At 51.5% G+C, this 19,513-nt stretch overlaps 1 protein-coding gene across 9 annotated transcripts in view; it reads left to right on the top strand.

Annotated features, from left to right (window-relative positions):
• ADGRB1 (adhesion G protein-coupled receptor B1) overlaps window positions 1–19,513 on the top strand; it is a 423,364-nt gene that overhangs the window by 312,326 nt on the left and 91,525 nt on the right. For all 9 annotated transcript variants that reach the window (XM_075920015.2, XM_075920016.2, XM_075920018.2 and 6 more), the window contains one exon: window positions 3,472–3,613. In XM_075920015.2, coding sequence (XP_075776130.2) covers window positions 3,472–3,613 — 142 coding nt within the window. The remainder of the gene's footprint in view (window positions 1–3,471; window positions 3,614–19,513) is intronic.

The raw sequence follows: 19,513 nt of genomic DNA, 5'->3' as shown, positions 1-19,513 counted from the left end.
AGAAACCCTCCACTGTGCCTGGCCCTCTGTGACCCTGGCATGGATGCCCCCAGGGCATTTCTCCATCTTCAGGTTCTCTTGTGCTCTCTCTTCCTCTGTTGCCCTACATGTGTCAGCTCAGACGGTCCGGATCCCTGCATCCGGGCGTCCCATGGCCTTTGCAGGACAGGCGAGATTGGTGCCTGAACACCCCTCCTCGAGCCCCGTTTCTCCCAGAGCTGGGGAGGGTGGGGTGGGCCACGCAGCCTGCCTTGGCCATGTGGAGAAGAGATGGGAGCAAGAACAGGGAGGTGTCAGGACAGGAGGAAGGGAGCAACTCCAAGGTTTTCTACAGGGATAGGGAGGGAAAGGGAAGGAGAGGGGAGTCCTGTGCGGGAATGGAGGATGGGGCGGGAGGAGGTTGCAAGAGTTTAGAAAGGGAGTGTGTGTGATGGGGAAGGGGTGATACTGGGGGAGGGGAGCTGTGTGAGCTGGGAGGAGGAAGGGGAGCTGCGTGTGCTAGGAGGGGGAGGGGATCTGCGTGTGCTGAGAATGGGGGAGGGGAGCTGTGTGTGTTGGGAGGCGGGAGGGGAGCTGTGTGTGCTGGGAGGGGAGAGGGGAGCTGCATGTGCTGAGATGGGGGAGGGGAGCTGCGTGTGCTGAGATGGGGGAGGGGAGCTGTGTGTGCTGGGAGGGGAGGGGAGCTGTGTGTGCTGAGAATGGAGGAGGGGAGCTGTGTGTGCTGGGAGGGGGAGGGAGCTGTGTGTGCTGAGATGGGGAGGGAGCTGCATGTGCTGGGAGGGGAGAGGGGAGCTGCGTGTGCTGGGAGGGGAGAGGGCAGCTGCGTGTGCTGAGATGGGGGAGGGCAGCTGTGTGTGCTGGGAGGGGAGAGGGGAGCTGTGTGTGCTGAGAATGGGGGAGGGGAGCTGCGTGTGCTGGGAGGGGGAGGGGAGCTGCGTGTGCTGAGATGGGGGAGGGGAGCTGCGTGTGCTGAGATGGGGGAGGGGAGCTGCGTGTGCTGAGATGGGGAGGGGAGCTGTGTGTGCTGAGATGGGGAGGGGAGCTGTGTGTGCTGAGATGGGGGAGGGGAGCTGTGTGTGCTGGGAGGGGGAGGGGAGCTGCGTGTGCTGAGATGGGGGAGGGGAGCTGCGTGTGCTGAGATGGGGGAGGGGAGCTGCGTGTGCTGAGATGGGGAGGGGAGCTGTGTGTGCTGAGATGGGGGAGGGGAGCTGTGTGTGTGTGTGCTGGGAGGGGAGAGGGGAGCTGTGTGTGTTGAGAGGGGGAGGGGAGCTGCGTGTGCTGAGATGGGGAGGGGAGCTGCGTGTGCTGAGATGGGGGAGGGGAGCTGTGTGTGCTGGGAGTGGGGAGGGGAGCTGCGTGTGCTGGGAGGGGAGAGGGAAGCTGTGTGTGCTGGGAGGGGAGAGGGGAGCTGCGTGTGCTGAGATGGGGGGGGAGGTGGAGCTGGGAGGGGGGAGGGGAGCTGTGTGTGCTGGGAGGGGAGAGGGGAGCTGTGTGTGTTGAGATGGGGGAGGGGAGCTGTGTGTGCTGGAGGGGGAGGGGAGCTGTGTGTGCTGAGATGGGGAAGGGGAGCTGCGTGTGCTGAGATGGGGAGGGAGCTGCGTGTGCTGGGAGGGGAGAGGGAAGCTGTGTGTGTTGGGAGGGGAGAGGGGAGCTGCGTGTGCTGAGATGGGGGAGGGGAGCTGTGTGTGTTGGGAGGGGAGAGGGGAGCTGCGTGTGCTGAGATGGGGGAGGGGAGCTGTGTGTGTTGGGAGGGGGGAGGGGAGCTGCGTGTGCTGAGATGGGGAGGGAGCTGCGTGTGCTGGGAGGGGAGAGGGGAGCTGTGTGTGTTGGGAGGCGGGAGGGGAGCTGTGTGTGCTGGGAGGGGAGAGGGGAGCTGTGTGTGCTGAGATGGGGGAGGGGAGCTGTGTGTGTTGGGAGGGGGAGGAGAGCTGCGTGTGCTGAGATGGGGAGGGAGCTGCGTGTGCTGGGAGGGGAGAGGGGAGCTGCTTGTGCTGAGATGGGGGAGGGGAGCTGTGTGTCCTGAGATGGGGGTGCTGCTGGGGGAAGGGACAGAGGATCTGTGTGTGCTGGGATAGGGAGGGGAGCTGTGGGTGCTAGAATGGGGGACATGCTAGAAGAGGGAATCTGCATCCTGAGGTGAGGGATGGGGGTGTTGTAGGGCTGGGGGCTGTGTACTGGGATGGGGATGTTGCGGGTGTGGGAGCTGTGTGCTGGGATGGAGGTGTTGTGGTAGTGGGGGCTGTGTGCTGGGATGGAGGTGTTGTGGTAGTGGGGGCTGTGTACTGGGATGGGGGTGTTGCGGGTGTGGGAGCTGTGTGCTGGGATGGGGGTGTTGTGGTAGTGGGGGCTGTGTGCTGGGATGGGGGTGTTGTGGTAGTGGGGGCTGTGTACTGGGATGGGGATGTTGTGGTAGTGGGGGCTGTGTACTGGGATGGGGGTGTTGTGGTAGTGGGGGCTGTGTGCTGGGATGGGGTGTTGTGGTAGTGGGGGCTGTGCTGGGATGGGGGTGTTGTGGTAGTGGGGGCTGTGCTGGGATGGGGGTGTTGTGGTAGTGGGGGCTGTGTGCTGGGATGGGGATGTTGTGGTAGTGGGGGCTGTGTGCTGGGATGGGTGTGTTGGGGTGTGGGGGCTGTGTACTGGGATGGGGATGTTGTGGTAGTGGGGGCTGTGTACTGGGATGGGGGTGTTGCGGGTGTGGGAGCTGTGTGCTGGGATGGGGGTGTTGTGGTAGTGGGGGCTGTGTGCTGGGATGGGGGTGTTGTGGTAGTGGGGGCTGTGTACTGGGATGGGGTGTTGTGGTAGTGGGGGCTGTGTGCTGGGATGGGGGTGTTGTGGTAGTGGGGGCTGTGTACTGGGATGGGGTGTTGTGGTAGTGGGGGCTGTGTGCTGGGATGGGGGTGTTGTGGTAGTGGGGGCTGTGTGCTGGGATGGGGATGTTGTGGTAGTGGGGGCTGTGTGCTGGGATGGGGATGTTGTGGTAGTGGGGGCTGTGTACTGGGATGGGGGTGTTGTGGTAGTGGGGGCTGTGTGCTGGGATGGGGGTGTTGTGGTAGTGGGGGCTGTGTGCTGGGATGGGGGTGTTGTGGTAGTGGGGGCTGTGTGCTGGGATGGGGGTATCGCGGGAGTGAGGGGTGTGCTGGGATGGGGGTGTTGCGGGTGTGGGGGCTGTGTGCTGCGATGGGGATATTGCAGGGGTGGGGGGTGTTGCAGGGGTGAGGAGCTGTTGCAGAGGGAGAGGAGCTGTGTGCCCGGATAGGAGCCCAGCTTGTTGGGGGAGGCGATGCTCCCAGTGGCTGAGGAGGAGGGGGGGGGTCAGTGCTGTGATCCTGTCTTCTGCGTTTTGTTGGTGATGGGTTTGCTTTTTGCTGCCTCCTCTCACTCTGTCTCTCCCTCTCTCCTCTCTCCCCCCTCTGCTCTCTCTCTCTCTGTCTCTCTCGCCTCTCTGCACTTTGCCACCCCCTCCCTTAACAGATCCTCCTCCTCCTCCTCCTCCCAGCTTGGTGCCTGGTCCTGGCGCGGCTGCCGAACAGTCCCGGTCGATTCCTTCCGAACTAAATGCCTCTGTGAGAGACTCTCTACCTTCGCCATCTTAGCCCAGCTCAGCTCAGACATGGTAAGTCCTGCCAATGCCATACAATGAAGAAAGAGCCACCGAATGCCAAGAAAGAAAGGAGAGGGAGGGAAAAAAATCTCAGCCGAGAATGGCACAGCATCCAGCGTGTGACATTTAAATGACAATCAATCGCCAATACCAGCCTGGGTGTGTGAGGGGAGGAGGGACCAGGATGCTGCTGGAGGGGGGTGTGTGTGGTGTGTGTGTGTGTGAAGAGAGAGACAAGGTGGGGGAGGTAATATCTTTTATTGGACCAACTTCTACTGGTGAGAGAGACAAGCAAGTGTGCGCGTAGACGTGACAATATCGACATACGAGAACACGGCAAAGCGGCTCAGATGTGCGGCTGACAGGCTGTGACCTAAAAACAAACCCAGCCGAGGACGCCTGCTGCATTGAAGTGCCGCCGATTCCTTCACTCAGGATCTTTTGGGGGCAGCCAGCCCTTGGGAGACAGAGAGCAGATTCCAGCCGCACATTCGCCCCGCTGCCACCCTCCCTGGCCCTCCCTCAGTTTTAGCACGAGACGGAATGTGCACGATGGAATAACTTGGGGTGCTGCAGCAGTGATCGAACAGTTGGTTTCCGGGGACGCCCCTGACCCTGCTCCCTCCCTGCACAGTGAATTTGAATATGAATGTTGTGAGGAAGACTTGCACAGGCTGGCATCTGCACCGTTGTCCGTTAATCTTTGCACGTGTCTTATTTTGCAGCACTCCCTCCCCCTAGTTGTACACCCTTCCTTTCCCCCCTCTCAACCTTGCTGTGATCTCTGGCTGCAGATCGTTCCTGATCGGTAGCCCCTGAAATGTATTACTCCGGTGACTTGTTGGTTGTTGTTTAGAGAGAGACAGACAGACAGACAGACAGAGACAGTGTGTGAGAGTGTGTGTGTGCGCGAGAGAGAGAAGTTTCTTTTGCTTTATTTAAAGGGAAGCAAATGTTGGCTTCTGAAAAAGTAAAGGATTCCTAGATCCGATCCCAGCTGCAAAGCGGAGTTATGCCTGAGCACTTGGAACGAGGAGCGTATGCCAGCTTGGTTCTGGGGCTTTGCCGCGGGGGCCCACAGAGTCATCCCAATGTCTTTAGTTTGGAATTTAAATATATATATATATATGTTTCTGTGCAGATCCCAGGTGCACAAATGAACACCGGCCCTCTTGTGACATTTTCCATCTGCTCGGGCGCTAGGAGTTACTAGGCCCTTCCAATTATTTACTAATTACACCTCGCTCGATAAATGCCGGTTTAATTTAGGAAAAGGGAGGGGTGGGGAAAGCACATTTTCCAAGATAAAGGTTTGGTTTATTATTAGAAACACTAATGTATTTGGTCCACTAGTTACCATGGAAACAACATCTGCACTGAAGTGGCTTTAAAGACATAGTGTTGGCTGTGTTTGCCTAGGCCCAGGCAGGTCCAGCTGCTCGTCCACTTCGAAACGGCTTCCCCAATGGCAGTGACCGACTGGTGGAGTACTCCCTGGTGTCCCTTTTGATCGCGCCAGAAAGCAGCGATTTTAAGGGTCTGTAGCACCCACAATGGTGGTGGAGCAATTAGAGATCCTGGCAAGGCCTGTAAATGGCTGGAAGGAAATGGTTCCATTGGCAGCCGTGCCATCCTTTGCTGCTCCCAGCCATTGTGAAACCCTGGATGTGTGAAGACCACCTACCGGGCCAATGTTTTACTGGAGAAGTTCCCCGCTTCCCTGGGGCAGCTGTGCGAGTGTGCCAGGCTGAGCACAGCTGTGCCAACCAGCGCCCATCCTCTGCCACTCAGTGTAGTGCACGTAACACACTGTTGAGTGCCTATTGTGCCGCCTTGCTCTGTGTGCCTGATGCGCAGATACACGTCTGCTATTGGGGCTTGCGAGGGAGCTTAGCCCTTTCGCTTGAGCAGTAGAGGCTCAGACTCCATCCTTGAGCAAGGCCTAGGGTCAGTCCTCAGTGACGGCCAAGATGAGGATAGGTGTATTTACCCTCCCCTGCAATGGGTCCTGAGGTGATGTCACACTTCACGCTTGCCATGGCAACGTGTGGAAACCCCATTGTGGCTTGGAATCGTTGAGGGGCAGGAAGCAGAGGGGCACCAGAGCCTAGCACGGAGACTCACTGAGGGAAAGTCACCAGCCCTCACTCACGCCGGAGCTTGGGCTGGTGGTGAAGGGCCTCTGCTCGGCACGGGGGACTCCTTCTGATGATGGAGTGGGAAAGGAGCAGTGAACCGGAGTGACATGGAGGTGGCTGTCAGCGAGGCAAAGCCTGTGTCTTGCACCGATTGAACTTAACAGGCAGTAAAACTGATGCGGCTGCCAAGTGGGGAGGCAAGTCTGCTGGTTGCAGGATGTTTATAGTGTTGTTTGAGTAAAGTGGCGCCGGTATCAGCACCTTTACGCCCTTACAATTCCCTCCACGCTAGAGGACTTAGTGTTCAAACAGCGGAGGTCAGACCCAAGGCCTGGCCGTGTTTGCTTTGTACTCACGTGGCTTGTTTCCTTGCAGCTGGACTTTTGGGCAAGGGCCGTGAGGCCCAAATAATCACAGTGCTCTCCACATCACCAAGAGTTAGCACTTTGTGTGTGACTCTGGCTGTGCCACATGGAGCTTCTTGCTCAGATATGCTCACTTGCTAAAGAGGGGAGACCTTGTGGTAGAATTTGCATGGGAGACCTAAAGGAATTAGGGATTGATTGTCCTCTAAGGGATCAGTGACGCAAAGCCCAGAGATGGTGCTATGGCGTTGGAGATTTGTCTTTCAGGGTATGTCTACACTACAGCGTTATTTCGAAATAGTTATTTTGAAATATCTTATTTCGAAATAACGCATCTACACACAAAATGCATTTCGAAATAGCTTTTTGCTATTTTTAAATAGTGTGTCCAGACTGATTGGATGCTGAATCACATTTAAGGCCAGCCAGAACTGGTTGTTTTGTGTTGCGGTTCAGCTGAGTGTTGGTGTGAGTTTTAGATGAAGTCTCAGTGGTTTCTTATCAAGACTAATTTGCCTCCCCACCCATGCTTCCTGAACATTGGCTTATGAATTGGTTCCGGCAGGGCATCAGGTCAGAAGTTATCTTGTGGCCAGGGAGGCCAGCAGGGCACCCTGGGAAGGGCTGAAGGCCCCCTATTTCAAATTAAGCATCTACACAGTGCTTATTTCGAAATAGCAATTTCAAAATTGTCACTATTCCTCATGGAATGAGGTTTACCAATTTCGAAATAAGCCCTCCGGTATTTCGAATTAATTTCGAAATAGCAGTTGGCTTGTGTAGACGCTAGGAAAGTTATTTTGAAATAACGGCTGTTATTTCAAAATATCGTTGCTATGTAGACATACCCTCAGAAACTTGTAAAACCCAGCTCATCCTGGGGCCAGCCATACTGTCCTGGCTTAATCCCCATGGATGGCACCACTCTCCAAAGGAGTGTGGAGGGAATTGGCAAAGCTACATTCATTTCTGGTTGTTAGACTATCTGAATATGGCAGGGAGGTAAGTACTGTTATTTCCCCTGAGCATTAGAGAGCTACACCTTTTAAGACCACAGCATCTCTACACGAGCTATTGATGAGCCAAGAAAGTTTTGGGATTCAAATGTAGTTCACACAAGCCCCCGCTACATTCAGCAGTTTATGCAAACCTCCTGAATTTTCAAATTGGGGGTCTTATCCTGTGATTCTCACCTTTCAATGATGTTAGTGGATTGTTTAAACTGAAGCCTTTGATCTGGAAATCTCACGAGCACTATTGGGGGTTTCTGGTGAGAGAATGCACCTTCTGGGATTGCCTGCTGCTGGATCCAGAACTTGGAGGTGGAGAGGCAAATGTAAAAGTCAATAGAGGACTTAGGGGCTAAACTTCTTCTTGGCTCAGAAGGGTTTTGTGTTGCGGTTCAGCTGAGTGTTGGTGTGAGTTTTAGATGAAGTCTCAGCGGTTTCTTATCAAGACTAATTTGCCTCCCCACCCATGCTTCCTGAACATCGGCTTATGAATAAGATTATACATACCTCAAAGATGCTTTATGCAAAGTACATCATGTGACGTAAGCTTCGGGGGGTAGCCGAGCTACCAGACCATTTGTTGTTGTTTAGCATGTGATGTGTCTTTTTAAAAGTTGTAATCCACTAAATCTGCTTATCCTATGTGTGTGCTTATATCTCTTATATGTGAAGTTAGAAATATTAAGTGGGAACCTGTTTTGTTAATCCAGGTATTCTAGTAAAAGCCACTAGTGATACTTTAGGGACTGGATGGCTCAGCGATCAAGTCAACGCTCTGTGAATGGTTTTGTTTTTCCTGTGAGCCCAAACTGTGGTTTATCCTGCAAAGAGATGTGGCCATGCCACCTGATGTTGGAACCCATTTTGAATCCGGTACTTTTCCACTCAAGGGGTGCATATACACAGCAGCGTTATTTCGGAATAACAGCCATTATTCCAAAATAACAATGCGAGGGTCTACGCAGCAATTCCCTTGTTTTGAAATAAATTTGAAATAACGGACTGCTTATTCTGACTTCTGTATACCTCTTTCCATGAGGAATAACGCCTATTCCAAAAAGGCTATTTCGGAATAGCAGTAGTGTGGATGCTCACTGCTGCTATTTCGAAACAGCTCTTCCCCAAGGCCATTCAGAGTAATTACTCCCCAGTGCTTCCTGGGGCTCTAAATTGAGGTAGCGCATCCACATTAGGGAAGCCTGCCTCAGACTAATTTTCAGACTTCCCTGTAGCGTAGACGCGCTATTTCGAAATAAGCTATTTTGGACTATTTCTTCCGGAATAGCTTATTTCAAAATAAGTGCAGTGTAGACATACCCAAGATGAGAAAAATTTGAACCAAGCACAAAGAATTTCCACCCGAGCAAAAGGGATATAAAGGAAGGAACCCAAATAATAGGGGCAGTTGCCAGATGCCAGGAGACCCCCACTGACTAACATAGGGTATGTCTACACTACCCTCCTAGTTCGAACTAGCGGGGTAATGTAGGCATACCGCACTTGCAAATGAAGCCCGGGATTTGAATTTCCCGGGCTTCATTTGCATAAGCGGGGCTCCGCCATTTTTAAATCCCCGCTCGTTTGAACCCTGTGCCGCGCGGCTACACGCGGCACGAACTAGGTAGTTCGAACTAGGCTTCCTAGTTCGAACTACCGTTACTCCTCGTGGAATGAGGAGTAACGGCCTAGTTCGAACTACCTAGTTCGTGCCGCGTGTAGCCGCGCGGCACAGGGTTCGAACGAGCGGGGATTTAAAAATGGCGGAGCCCCGCTTATGCAAATGAAGCCCGGGAAATTCAAATCCCGGGCTTCATTTGCAAGTGCGGTATGCCTACATTACCCCGCTAGTTCGAACTAGGAGGGTAGTGTAGACATACCCTAAGATACCTGCTGGAAACATCTAAGACTGAACAGGGGGAAGGACTGGTCCAAAGCACAGAGGCTGCCTAGCTTGTGAAAGAAATAATTAGAACAACTGTTAGGGTAAGAATTTGCATGTAACAAATTTTTTAGTGTAGAGGATTAGCTGGCATGTTTTGTTTATTTTAATTTAGTAACTTACATAGATCTATTTTCACTTGCAGTCACCTAAATCCTACCTCTTACTCTTAGTAAAACACACTTCTATTTATTATCAAGCCCAGTTGTAAATAATTGTTACTTGGCAGGGACAACCACTGTGCATATCTCTCTTTCATTGAGAAAGGGGGCAAATATCTAAGTGTTTTCTGTGTAAAACATGCATTCGGGGTAAGATAGATTTATTTAGGATTTTGGTAGTTGGGTTTTTGAGTGATGTCAAGAGCCCTATAGCTAAGCAGCATCCCCCAGTCCTGAGCTGGTTCAGTGTCTGTGTTGCTCTGCTGGGGGGAAGTAATTCCAACTCTGTTGGCTGAGGGAGGTCAGAGCTTCTGGCTCACCAGGACAGGGTGATGGGGAGTCCCTGAGGGCAGGAAGGCAGACATCAGTGGCTCGATCAGCACATCAGATAACAACCCTAAAGGGTCTTCTATGATCCACCCCATCACACTTAAAATCTATGGGTATGTCTACACTTGCACCCTATTTCGAAATAGGGATGCAAATGAAGACATTCAAAATTACAAATGAAGCTGGGATTTAAATATCCCATGCTTCATTTGCATAATCACATTATGGCTCTATTTTGAAATAAAATACACTGTGTAGACGCATTATTGCGAGAGAAAATCCTTCTCTCGAAATAACTGTTAAACCTCATTTTATGAGGAAGAAGGGTTATTTCGAGAGAAGGGTTTTCTCTCGAAATAACACATCTACACAGTGCATTTTATTTCAAAATAGCGCCATAACATGATTATGCAAATGAAGCACGGAATATTTAAATCCTGGCTTCATTTGCAATTTCACATGTCATCATTTGCATCCCTATTTTGAAATAGGGTGCAAGTGTAGACATGCCCTAAAGGTATATCTACACTGCCCCCTTCAGCGTTGAAACTTTGGTTATTCAGAGGTGTGAAAAAACATCCCCTAAGCAGCAACAGGTTTAGTGCTGGAAAGTGCCAACATAGACAGCTCCTCGCAATAAAACTATCCCCCCTCATTCAGGGTGTTTGTTTCTTTATGGCCAGGAGAGCTCTCCCCCGGCAATAGTAACTACACTGCTCATGTCACAGAGCTGTGGCAACAGCTCTGCCATGGCCACGCTGTAACGTGGCCGTGGAGACATGCTCTTAGTATATGTAGAGTGACAACAGGTGGATAGAACAAGCAGACAAAGGGAACACCAGGTAATAGTGAAAGGGTTATGAACAGTGTAATAAGCAGTGATCACAGCTCCATCACTGGGAGACAGTGTAACCTAATGGATAGCACCCTGGACAGGGATACAAAAGAGCAGCTCTCTCAGTGCCTCGGGTTTCTCCTCGGTCCAGCACTTTGAGATCTACAAGGTAAAGCGCTATGTGAGCCAGGATTAGTGTTAGTGGGCTGGTGGGCTAGCTGGGAGTTGCTTTTGGCTTTGGCTGAGCTGCTCTTTGACATTTTGATTTCACTCAAATCCTAAATCCACAACATGAAACTCCGGGGAGGGCGGAAGGAGTGTGGGGAATGGGAGGAGCTAAAGAACAGAACAGCAGCTCCCCTGCTAGGATGAGATCCTGAGCTAGCAAATGGGGCAGCTGCCATGTACCCAGTCATAGCTCACCCCGAAGGAGCCTTGTCCACTGAAGGGGCCGGGGGCGTGGAGATTCCCTCAAGGATGCCACCCTCCCCCACCTTGCTCATCAATTCTCGCAAGGAAAGTGACCATCGGAGATGGGTGGCAGGTGTAGCTCTGTGCCCAGAAGGAGGCAGAAATGCACTGATAGCTGCAAGGATGGGTGAGCTGCGTCTCTCTCCTTCCCTGGGAGCCTTCTGAAATCTCTCCGCATTAACAGTGCGCAGTTGGTACCCTGTCAGCGTGGGGCGGGGGAACTTGATGCTGGGAAGATGCCACTCTGTGGTGCATGCCAGCACTAGGAAACTACTTCAAAATAACTAAAATAAGTTGCCTAGGGAGGTTGTGGAATCTCCATCTCTGGAGATATTTAAGAGCAGGTTAGACAGACATCTGTCAGGGATGATCTCAACAGTACTGGGTCCTGCCATGACCCCCCGAGGTCCCTTCCAGTTCCAGTGTTCTATGATTCTATGAAAATTGATTTAATAACTCCTGAAATAACAAAATCAAAATAGTGTGTCCACACTCTAGGGGAAGTCTCAAAATTAGCCTGAGGGAAGCTCCATTTATGTGGATGTGCTACCCAGTGGCGGATTTAGGGCAGGGCGAGCGGGGCAGCTGCTCCAGGCCCCACACTTCCTGAGGGCCCGTGCATGTGCCGTGTCAAAGGGGGGGGCCCCGTGAAATTTCGCTGCCCAGGGCCCCACAGTGCTCTCATCTGCGCCTGGTGCTACCTTGACTGAGAGCCCTACGAAGCACTGGGGAGTCATTAGTTTGAATGACTCTGGGGAGTTGTTATTTTGAAATAGCAGCACTGTAGTGTCTACACTGCCGCTATTTTGAAATAAGTGTTATTCCCTGAGGAAAGCAGGAGGACAGATTTCGAAATGAGCAGCTTGTTATTTTGAAATACAGGCAGTCCCCGGGTTACGTACAAGATAGGGACTGTAGGTTTGTTCTTAAGTTGAATCTGTATGTAAGTCGGAACTGGCGTCCAGATTCAGCCGCTGCTGAAACTGACCAGCGGCTGACTACAGGAAACCCGAGGCAGAGTTGCTCTGCCCCGGACTTCCTGGAATCAGCCTCTGATCAGTTTCAACAGGCTGAATCTGGACGCCAGTTCCGACTTACATACAGATTCAACTTAAGAACCCCAGGCGTCCCCAAGTCAGCTGCTGCTGAAACTGATCAGCGGCTGATTCCAGGAAGCCCGGGGCAGAGCAACTCTGCCTCGGGCTTCCTGTAGTCAGCGCTGGTCAGTTTCAGCAGCGGCTGACTTGGGGACGCCTGGGGCAGAGCAGCTGGGGCGCTGCCGGGTTGCTCCAGTAGCACCGAGAGTGGCTCTGCGGGACCAACCGGCAGCGCCTCAGCTGCTCTACCACAGGTGTCCGGAGAAAAGCCTGGACTGCTGGGGGGAGGGGGAGAACTAGCTGCGCCCCCCCCCCCAGCAGACCAGGGAGATGCGGGCGGGGGACTGAGACGCACCGCGGTCCCGCCGCCCGGGTCCTCCGCGGCTTTGCTCCGCGTCTCCCTGGTTTGCTGGTCTGCTGGAGACCAGCAGACCAGGGAGATGGGGAGCAAAGCCACGGAACATGCCAGCAGCGGGACAGCCATGGCGCGTCAGGGCTGTCCGCTGCCTGCGTGCTCCCCGGCTTTGCTCTCCGTCTCCCTAGTCTGGGGAGACATGGAGCAAAGCCGCGGAGCACATGGGCAGCGGACAGCCCAGATGCGACGCGGCTGTCCCGCTGCCGGTGTCCTCAGAGGCTTTGCTTCCCGTCTCCCTGGTCTGCTGGTCTCCAGCAGACCAGGGAGGCGGGTAGCAAACCCCGTTCGTAACTGCGGATCCGACATAAGTCGGATCCGCGTAACTCGGGGACTGCCTGTAATGGGAAATAATGGGCTTTGTCGTGTAGGCACTCCGCTTATACATTCGACCTACGAGGGGTTATTTCCAAATAAAGCCCTAGCGTAGACCAGGACTGAGTACTATTTCCACCATAGCTGACTGTGGAAGTCAGTGCTGCTAGAGCAACATTATGGAAGTGGTTATGCTCAGATATAGCCACTGGCAGCCAGACCATTAAGATAGCCATGTTTCCAGGTGGGATTCAGAGAGCAATGAAGGAGGAAATTGAAATACGCTTTTCTCTTGTATCTTGATGCTAGGAATCCATGGCATAGAAACTAGCCAAACAACCTTCCTACCTGTCCATCCATCCGCCCACCCTCCCTCCCACCGATCCATCTAATACAGCACCCATTTCTGTGGTATCTGAGTTCAAAGAAGAGCGTATATCAGGTCACCTTTACACGTCCTTTTTCCTGAGTCTTCTTTTCCCCTTTGCAATGGCCCTGAGTTAGCAAGTATTCAGGCCAAGAGGATAAATAATCCCCCCCCCCCCCCAATATCTGTTAATTTAAAACAAAATGGCTTAGCTTCAGCTGCCCTTTTGCCTTTTAATACTTTTGGGTCCCAGAAATAGCCTGGTGAATGTGTTTATTGGCAAGAATGTCTGCAGAAAAGGCAGATTTTGTGCAGAATTGAGGAATAGGAAGGGAAAGCAAACAGCAAACAGATTTCAAACATGCATATTTGAGCCTGTCACTTGATGTTAAGAATTATGCTTATTGAATCAGGGAGAAGAAATAACATGTGTGCTACCTGCATGTGTGTTACCTGCCCAGGGACAAGTACCCACAGAGTTAACATTTTGAATGTGTTGAATGCCCATGGCTAGCCACATGTGGATAGTCTGTGAACCAGGAACAAACTGGCAAAGGACGAAAAAGTTAAAAAGCAAAAAGAGGCTGCACAGTATTCCTTAGAGATTCCTCTCTTTGCTCTACTAAGAATTGTAGCAGTGTCAGCGCTGCTAGTGAAACAAACCGTAATGGAAAGGCCTTAAAGAGAAGCCATATAAAAGATCCAATGACTGGAAGCTAAAGCTAGATGAATTCATAAAGGAAATAAAGTGAATTTTTTTAACAGTGAGGGTAATTAACCATTGAAACTACTTACCAAGGCTCATAGTAGATTCTCCATCCCTACGAGTTTCTAAATCAAGATTGGGCGGGTTTTTTTTCTAAGATATTTGCTCAAGTTCAAAAAGCAGTGGTTTCAGGGAGGTTCTTTAGCCTGTGTTATGCAGGAAGTCAGCTTGGATACTCACAATAGTTCCTTGTGACCTTGGAATCAAGGAATCTAGAAACTTTCAGGACTGATTCTGATTGGCCATACACTCTTTTTACACCATTAACACTGGGGGAGGTGATCCCTGATGGACACTAGCATTAGTGAGATGAGAATCAAGACCAGGGTCCTTGTGGTTTGAGTGGCACTTGAAGGTAGATGTTCCCTGGGGACGTAGAAGAGTTCCCTGATAACGTGCTGGCCCATTTCTGTAGATCATACTGACTGAGAAGGCAAAGACTTGTTTCATCATGAATGAATGATGAATGTGTCACTGTTACCATAACACTACAAGCACCTCTGAGGCTCAGCAGATCATGTCTGTTGTGAGACTGAATGTATCAGCCCATAGGGAAGGTGATGCCTCCAGGGCTGGTAATGGGCTCCGGAGTTGGTCTAAGTCAGCGGTTCGAATCCAGTTCAGGTCAGAAATCCCCAGTAGCCATCCCCAGATCACAGCTCTTCACTGCACTCAGGGTCTCCAGCTTGAACCTAGCAGAGGAGATTTACTGTAGTGACTGGCACTCATTAGCACCCTTGGCCATGCGTAGGGCCACGGAGGCCCTGACGGGGAAGGTCCTGCTCAGTCAGCTTGTCATTCCTAGTGTGGCTTGTCCCACCGGTGCCCAAGTGAATAGAGGGAGCAGAGTGGGAGCTTTGCATGAACTCAGAATTGTTCTCGCCGAAGGCACACGGAGTCCTCCTCAGCTGTGTACTGAGCACGTCCAGGGCCTGGGATCATGGACAGCCGGGGAAGATAGAGCTGGGGGAGGCAAACCCTCAGCCCCACCCCCAGCCTTGCCCTTTCTAATGAGGCCCTTTCCCTCGCCACGGGCAGGTGGGGCAGTGTGTTACGTGTGCCCCCCCCCACTGCCCCAGAGAAGGGGGGCAGGTGGGTGGGCGGGTGTGCACACCCCAGTCTCCCCAGCCATGGGGAGGGCAGGCAGCGTGTGGCCCGAACCTCCCCACACTACAGTAGGCATTCTGGGGGGGCAGCGTGTGCAGGCAGGGCCATACTGGCGGTGGGGGAAGGCTGTATCCCCCATACCAGCTGCCCCTGCCTGGGAGTAAGTAGTGTCAACAGAAATGGTTCAACATCCTAAAACTACTTCCACGTTGCCTGCTGACTGGCATCTGCTAGAGAAGCCAAGGCTGGGATGGGTCATGGGTGCTGAGTTCCCCTCCGGCCAGTCCCTCGGTGACAGCAGCGCTCGCCCCCGGTGGGGTGAGAGAGTGTGGGGGAAGCTTGCGCGGTTCCTTCTGCATCCTCCCCTCCCCAGGGCTGCCAATCCGGTGTCTTTCCCCAACATGCTGCTGCAAGAGGAAAACAAACAGTGCGCTGTGTTAGAACGATTCGTGGCGTGCTGGCGACTGGCATCCGCCCAGGGCGCCGCTTAGAAAAGGGGAAACACAATCTGGATTTTCATTCCCTTTCCTAGCTTGCTACGGCCTCCTTTTGGGCCTGGATGGCAAGTTGCACAACTGCCCAATCCTGCCAGGGGCTCCTGCCACAACCTTGAGGGTCGCAGAGGGTGGCCAGATCCGATTTGTGCGGGCCAATAGGAACCTGGGATTGGCGGGGAATCCCATTTTATTTTCTTTATCCTCGGCGGGGCAGTGCAGCGAGGAGATGGGGCTGGGTTATAAGGAATAGAAAGGGGACCCTGTACTGAGATGGCTGGTCTCAGACAGACTCTTTGGCTCTCTCCTTCTCTCTTAGGGCAGATGCTTCCTCCCACCACAACCCAGACTCTCCCTCAGCCTCTGCCCTGACTCAGCTGCCATGGAGGGGACAGGAGACCGCACTGATAGATTGTGCCGCTCATTATCGGCTTTTCTGAGGAAATGGCTGAGATGTTAGAAGTGCTTCCTCCTTCCCCTCTGGAATTTAGAATAGGTTTGACGGGAAGGGCTGGGAGGGAGATACTCTCACCTCTTGGGCAAGGAGCCAAGATTCAAAAGGCTATAAAGCGTCCAGGCGACAAATGGCTAAATGAAAAGCCCCTCACCCCTCCTCCAGGCCACCTGAGTGTCCTCCGCACTTCAGTGCCGTGCCAGGAAGGAGCCAGTATCAACTCTTTGACCTGACGGGGGGGCCTGTGGAAAACCATGTTTGCATGGGCTGCTCAGAAATTGTGAGATTCGCTCAAACCCGGGATTTATCCAACAGCAGAGGAAGAAGTAGGCCTTGCCACTAGCTCCTCTCATGCGTGGGGTGGCAGGTGGTAGTGTCATATCACAGCGGCCATTGCGGGTGAGGGGGGGACTTGGTGGCAGGTCGTCTGTGAGGCGCATTAGCCGTAGCGATCGCCGTTTGAAACACAAGCAGTCACGGCCTCAGCTGAGTAGAAAAAAGTCATAAAAAAACCCAGTCCTGAGAGTCTGTACAGATTCATTCCTGCTCCCTTTTGTGCCAAGGTCTTTTAGGAGCAAGTCCAGGCCTTAAGACTATGGAATGATCTCCAGAGAGAAGTAGTGGAAGCCTTATCACCTTAGTAATTTGTGAGCGCAGTCAACAAAGCTCTGCATAGTATACAGTACGGCAACGTCTCACTTTGGCTAGCGAGAGAGACCAGGTGACCAAATCAATCTGTTCTTTCCCTTAATTTCTGCAGTTTTCTGAGAGACTGCAGGAAGATCTCTCCACACTGCTTATTAATAATCAACCGTGCAAGATCATGTGTCAGCATTGAGAGCGCTGCCAGAGCTGTTTACTAAACACAAATTGCCATGTGGTATCTGGCGAGTGAGCTCAATACAGAGTGAAGAATCAGCAATTGTTAATAAATAGTAGCACATTAAGATGTCTCTCTGGATGATTTTTACTTGCTATAATTATGTGGAATTGCCCGTTAGACTGGCCAAATTGTATAAAAGGGACCCTAAATTCCAAGAATACATTTCCAGTAAGATTTCTATTAGCGTTTAAATAAGATGCTTGTTACTGCATGAAAAAAGGTGTACTGCTTCTTTGGCTCTGTCTCGCTGAAGGATTACGTGCAGAGCTGAGGGAGGCCCTGGTCTGATGAGGGGGGGCAAGATGGCAAGAGTGGTGGTGCAGGGCAAGGGAAAGTCATGCCTGACCAATCTGATTAGCTTCTATGACGAGGTAACTGGCTCTGTCAACATGGGAAAGTCAGTGGATGCAATATACCTTGACTTTAAGCAAAGCTTTTGATACGGTCTCCCACAATATCCTTGTCTGCGAGTTAAGGAAGTATGGATTGGATAAACGGACTGTAAGGTGGATCAAAAGCTGTCTAGACTGTCAGGCCAAATGGGTAGTGATCAATGGCTCGATGTCGAATTGGCAGTCGGTTTCAAGAGCAGCGCCCCAAGGATCAGATCTAGGGCCGGTCTTGTTCAACATCTTTATTAAGGACCTGGATAAGGGGATGGATTGCACCCTCAGCAAGTTTGCGGATTACACTAAGATAGGGGAAAAGATAGATACATAGAAGGGTAGAGATAGGGTCCAGAGTGACCTAGACAAATTGGAGGATTGGACCAAAAGGAACCTGATGAGGTACAACAAGGACAAGTGCAGAGTTCTGCCCTTGGGATGGAAGAATCCTAGGAATTGTTACAGGCTGGGGACTGACTGACTAAGTAGCAGTTCTGTCCTCTGCCTTCATGGCAGGACCAGGTACCATCCCTGGCAGATTTGCCTCAGATCCCTAAACAGCCCTCTGAAGGATTGAACTCACAACTCGGAGTTTAGCAGACTAATGCTCAAACCACTGAGCTATCCCTCATCCTTGTAATGCTGCCCCATAGAATCCAGTGTGACACTCCCCCATGGCTTCGATTGCAACCTGGGCCTTCCCCCGATCTAGCGCATGTGTCTCCCCTGCCGCAGAACAGGCTGTAGTGCGTTGAGTCCACAATGCTAGCGCATGCCAGGAGCTACTCGTCCAAGAGGCGAAAGTGGAGCCTTCCCATTGGAAGGGTCCTCTGTACCTGGAAGGTCACCGCTCGCCCTAGTTACTGGCACAGCAGATCGTAGCAGGACAGCTGAGCTTTAGTGAGAATTACATTGAACACTGAAGTGATGCTCAGAACAGGGACTGGGTAAGAACAGAGCCTGCTTATCTGACCGCTCTGCTCTCTGGGTGCATGCAAGTCCCATCTGCTCACTCTGCTGGCAAACCTAAGTCTTCAGCTCCCCTTGCCTCTGGAGAGTCCTTGGATCTTCAGTAGAATTGCTTCAGGACACCTGTGCAGTGCTCTGGAAATGCAAAGAGGCCTAGATAAAATGGGTGTAAATTGCTTCAGCAGGGTAATTTAGATTGTAAATTCATTAGGACCAGCTATTCTATGTTTGTACATTACGTAGTGCATCTGGGTCTTGGTCCACAACAGGGACTGGTAGGGACTACTGCAATTAATTAATATTAATTAATGAAAGGAACCTTAACATGAAAGTAAATTATGTTGACACCCATTTTAATTCCCTTTTTCACTGTCGGAGTGGCGAGAAGGGGCCATCGCATAAAGAAGAATTAGACTCAGGATCTTTATGCTGGTAGACCTGAATGAATGCTGCCAACATGTATTTGAGGACAGCCAGCCAGATGGGAACAGCACATTCTGTTCACTGGCATTCAACTATTTTTGATCATTTTCTGCACACGGTTGTGCCCATTTTGTACATTTGCTTGGTTGGTTAGTTCATGAGAACGGTCGCTCTTCTGAGTAGTGCTGCGAATATATGTTTGTGCAGGAGTTTGTACTGGAAGCATTTTCATGTCCATCTTAAAAACTCTTTTGATGTCCAAAGTTTCAGTTGTCCAGACAAGGAACAGAAACAATACCATATGACTTTGCGCACCACCCGTAAGCCATGAATACTGGCCGGTCAAAGTCATGCTAGCAAATGGTTGGTGAACAATCCAGGGTTCGAAATATATTCCACTGAGGCTTGGTCAAAAGCTAATGCAGATTAATGGAAAGATTTTGTATTTATTTAAATGAGCATTGGATCAATCCAATAACATAGCCATGAGACCGTTTTGAAGTAAAAACATACTTTTATAAAGTGTTTTGCAGATAATTTGGGAACGGAAGAAACAGTCAAATGTACCAGTTACATTATTAGGGTGATTATGTCAAATAAACAGTTTTTTTTAGTCCTGATCACTACTGAGGATGTGAGAAGTAGAAAGAATAGCAAATGTGGCACTGAGAAAATATAATTCCTTGACTTACTTCTACATGGAGCTTTCTCGATGCAGAGGAATGAGCAGGGAAATGGAGCAAGAATAATGCTGCAGCTATAACAAAAACCACTTTTTGCATCATTACTGGCCAATAAGAAAGGGAAGGGAGGAAAGGTGGAGAGAGAAAGTAATGGAGGGGAGGGCTGAAGAAAAGAAAATAAGAGCGGAGGACTAGGGTAAGAAAGAAACAAACAGGATTTAGAAAGAGAGCAGTGAAATAGAGGGCAAAGGGGGCCAAATTGAGGAGGAGAGAAAGAAAATCGATGTGGCCAGGGAAAGGAAGAAGG

The sequence above is a fragment of the Pelodiscus sinensis genome, chromosome 2 (genome assembly GCF_052426305.1).
Source record: "Pelodiscus sinensis isolate ZL-2025 chromosome 2, ASM5242630v1, whole genome shotgun sequence".
NCBI lineage: Eukaryota > Metazoa > Chordata > Testudines > Trionychidae > Pelodiscus > Pelodiscus sinensis.
Note: the sequence above shows the minus strand (reverse complement) of the source record. Positions and strands in the feature narration are given on the sequence as shown.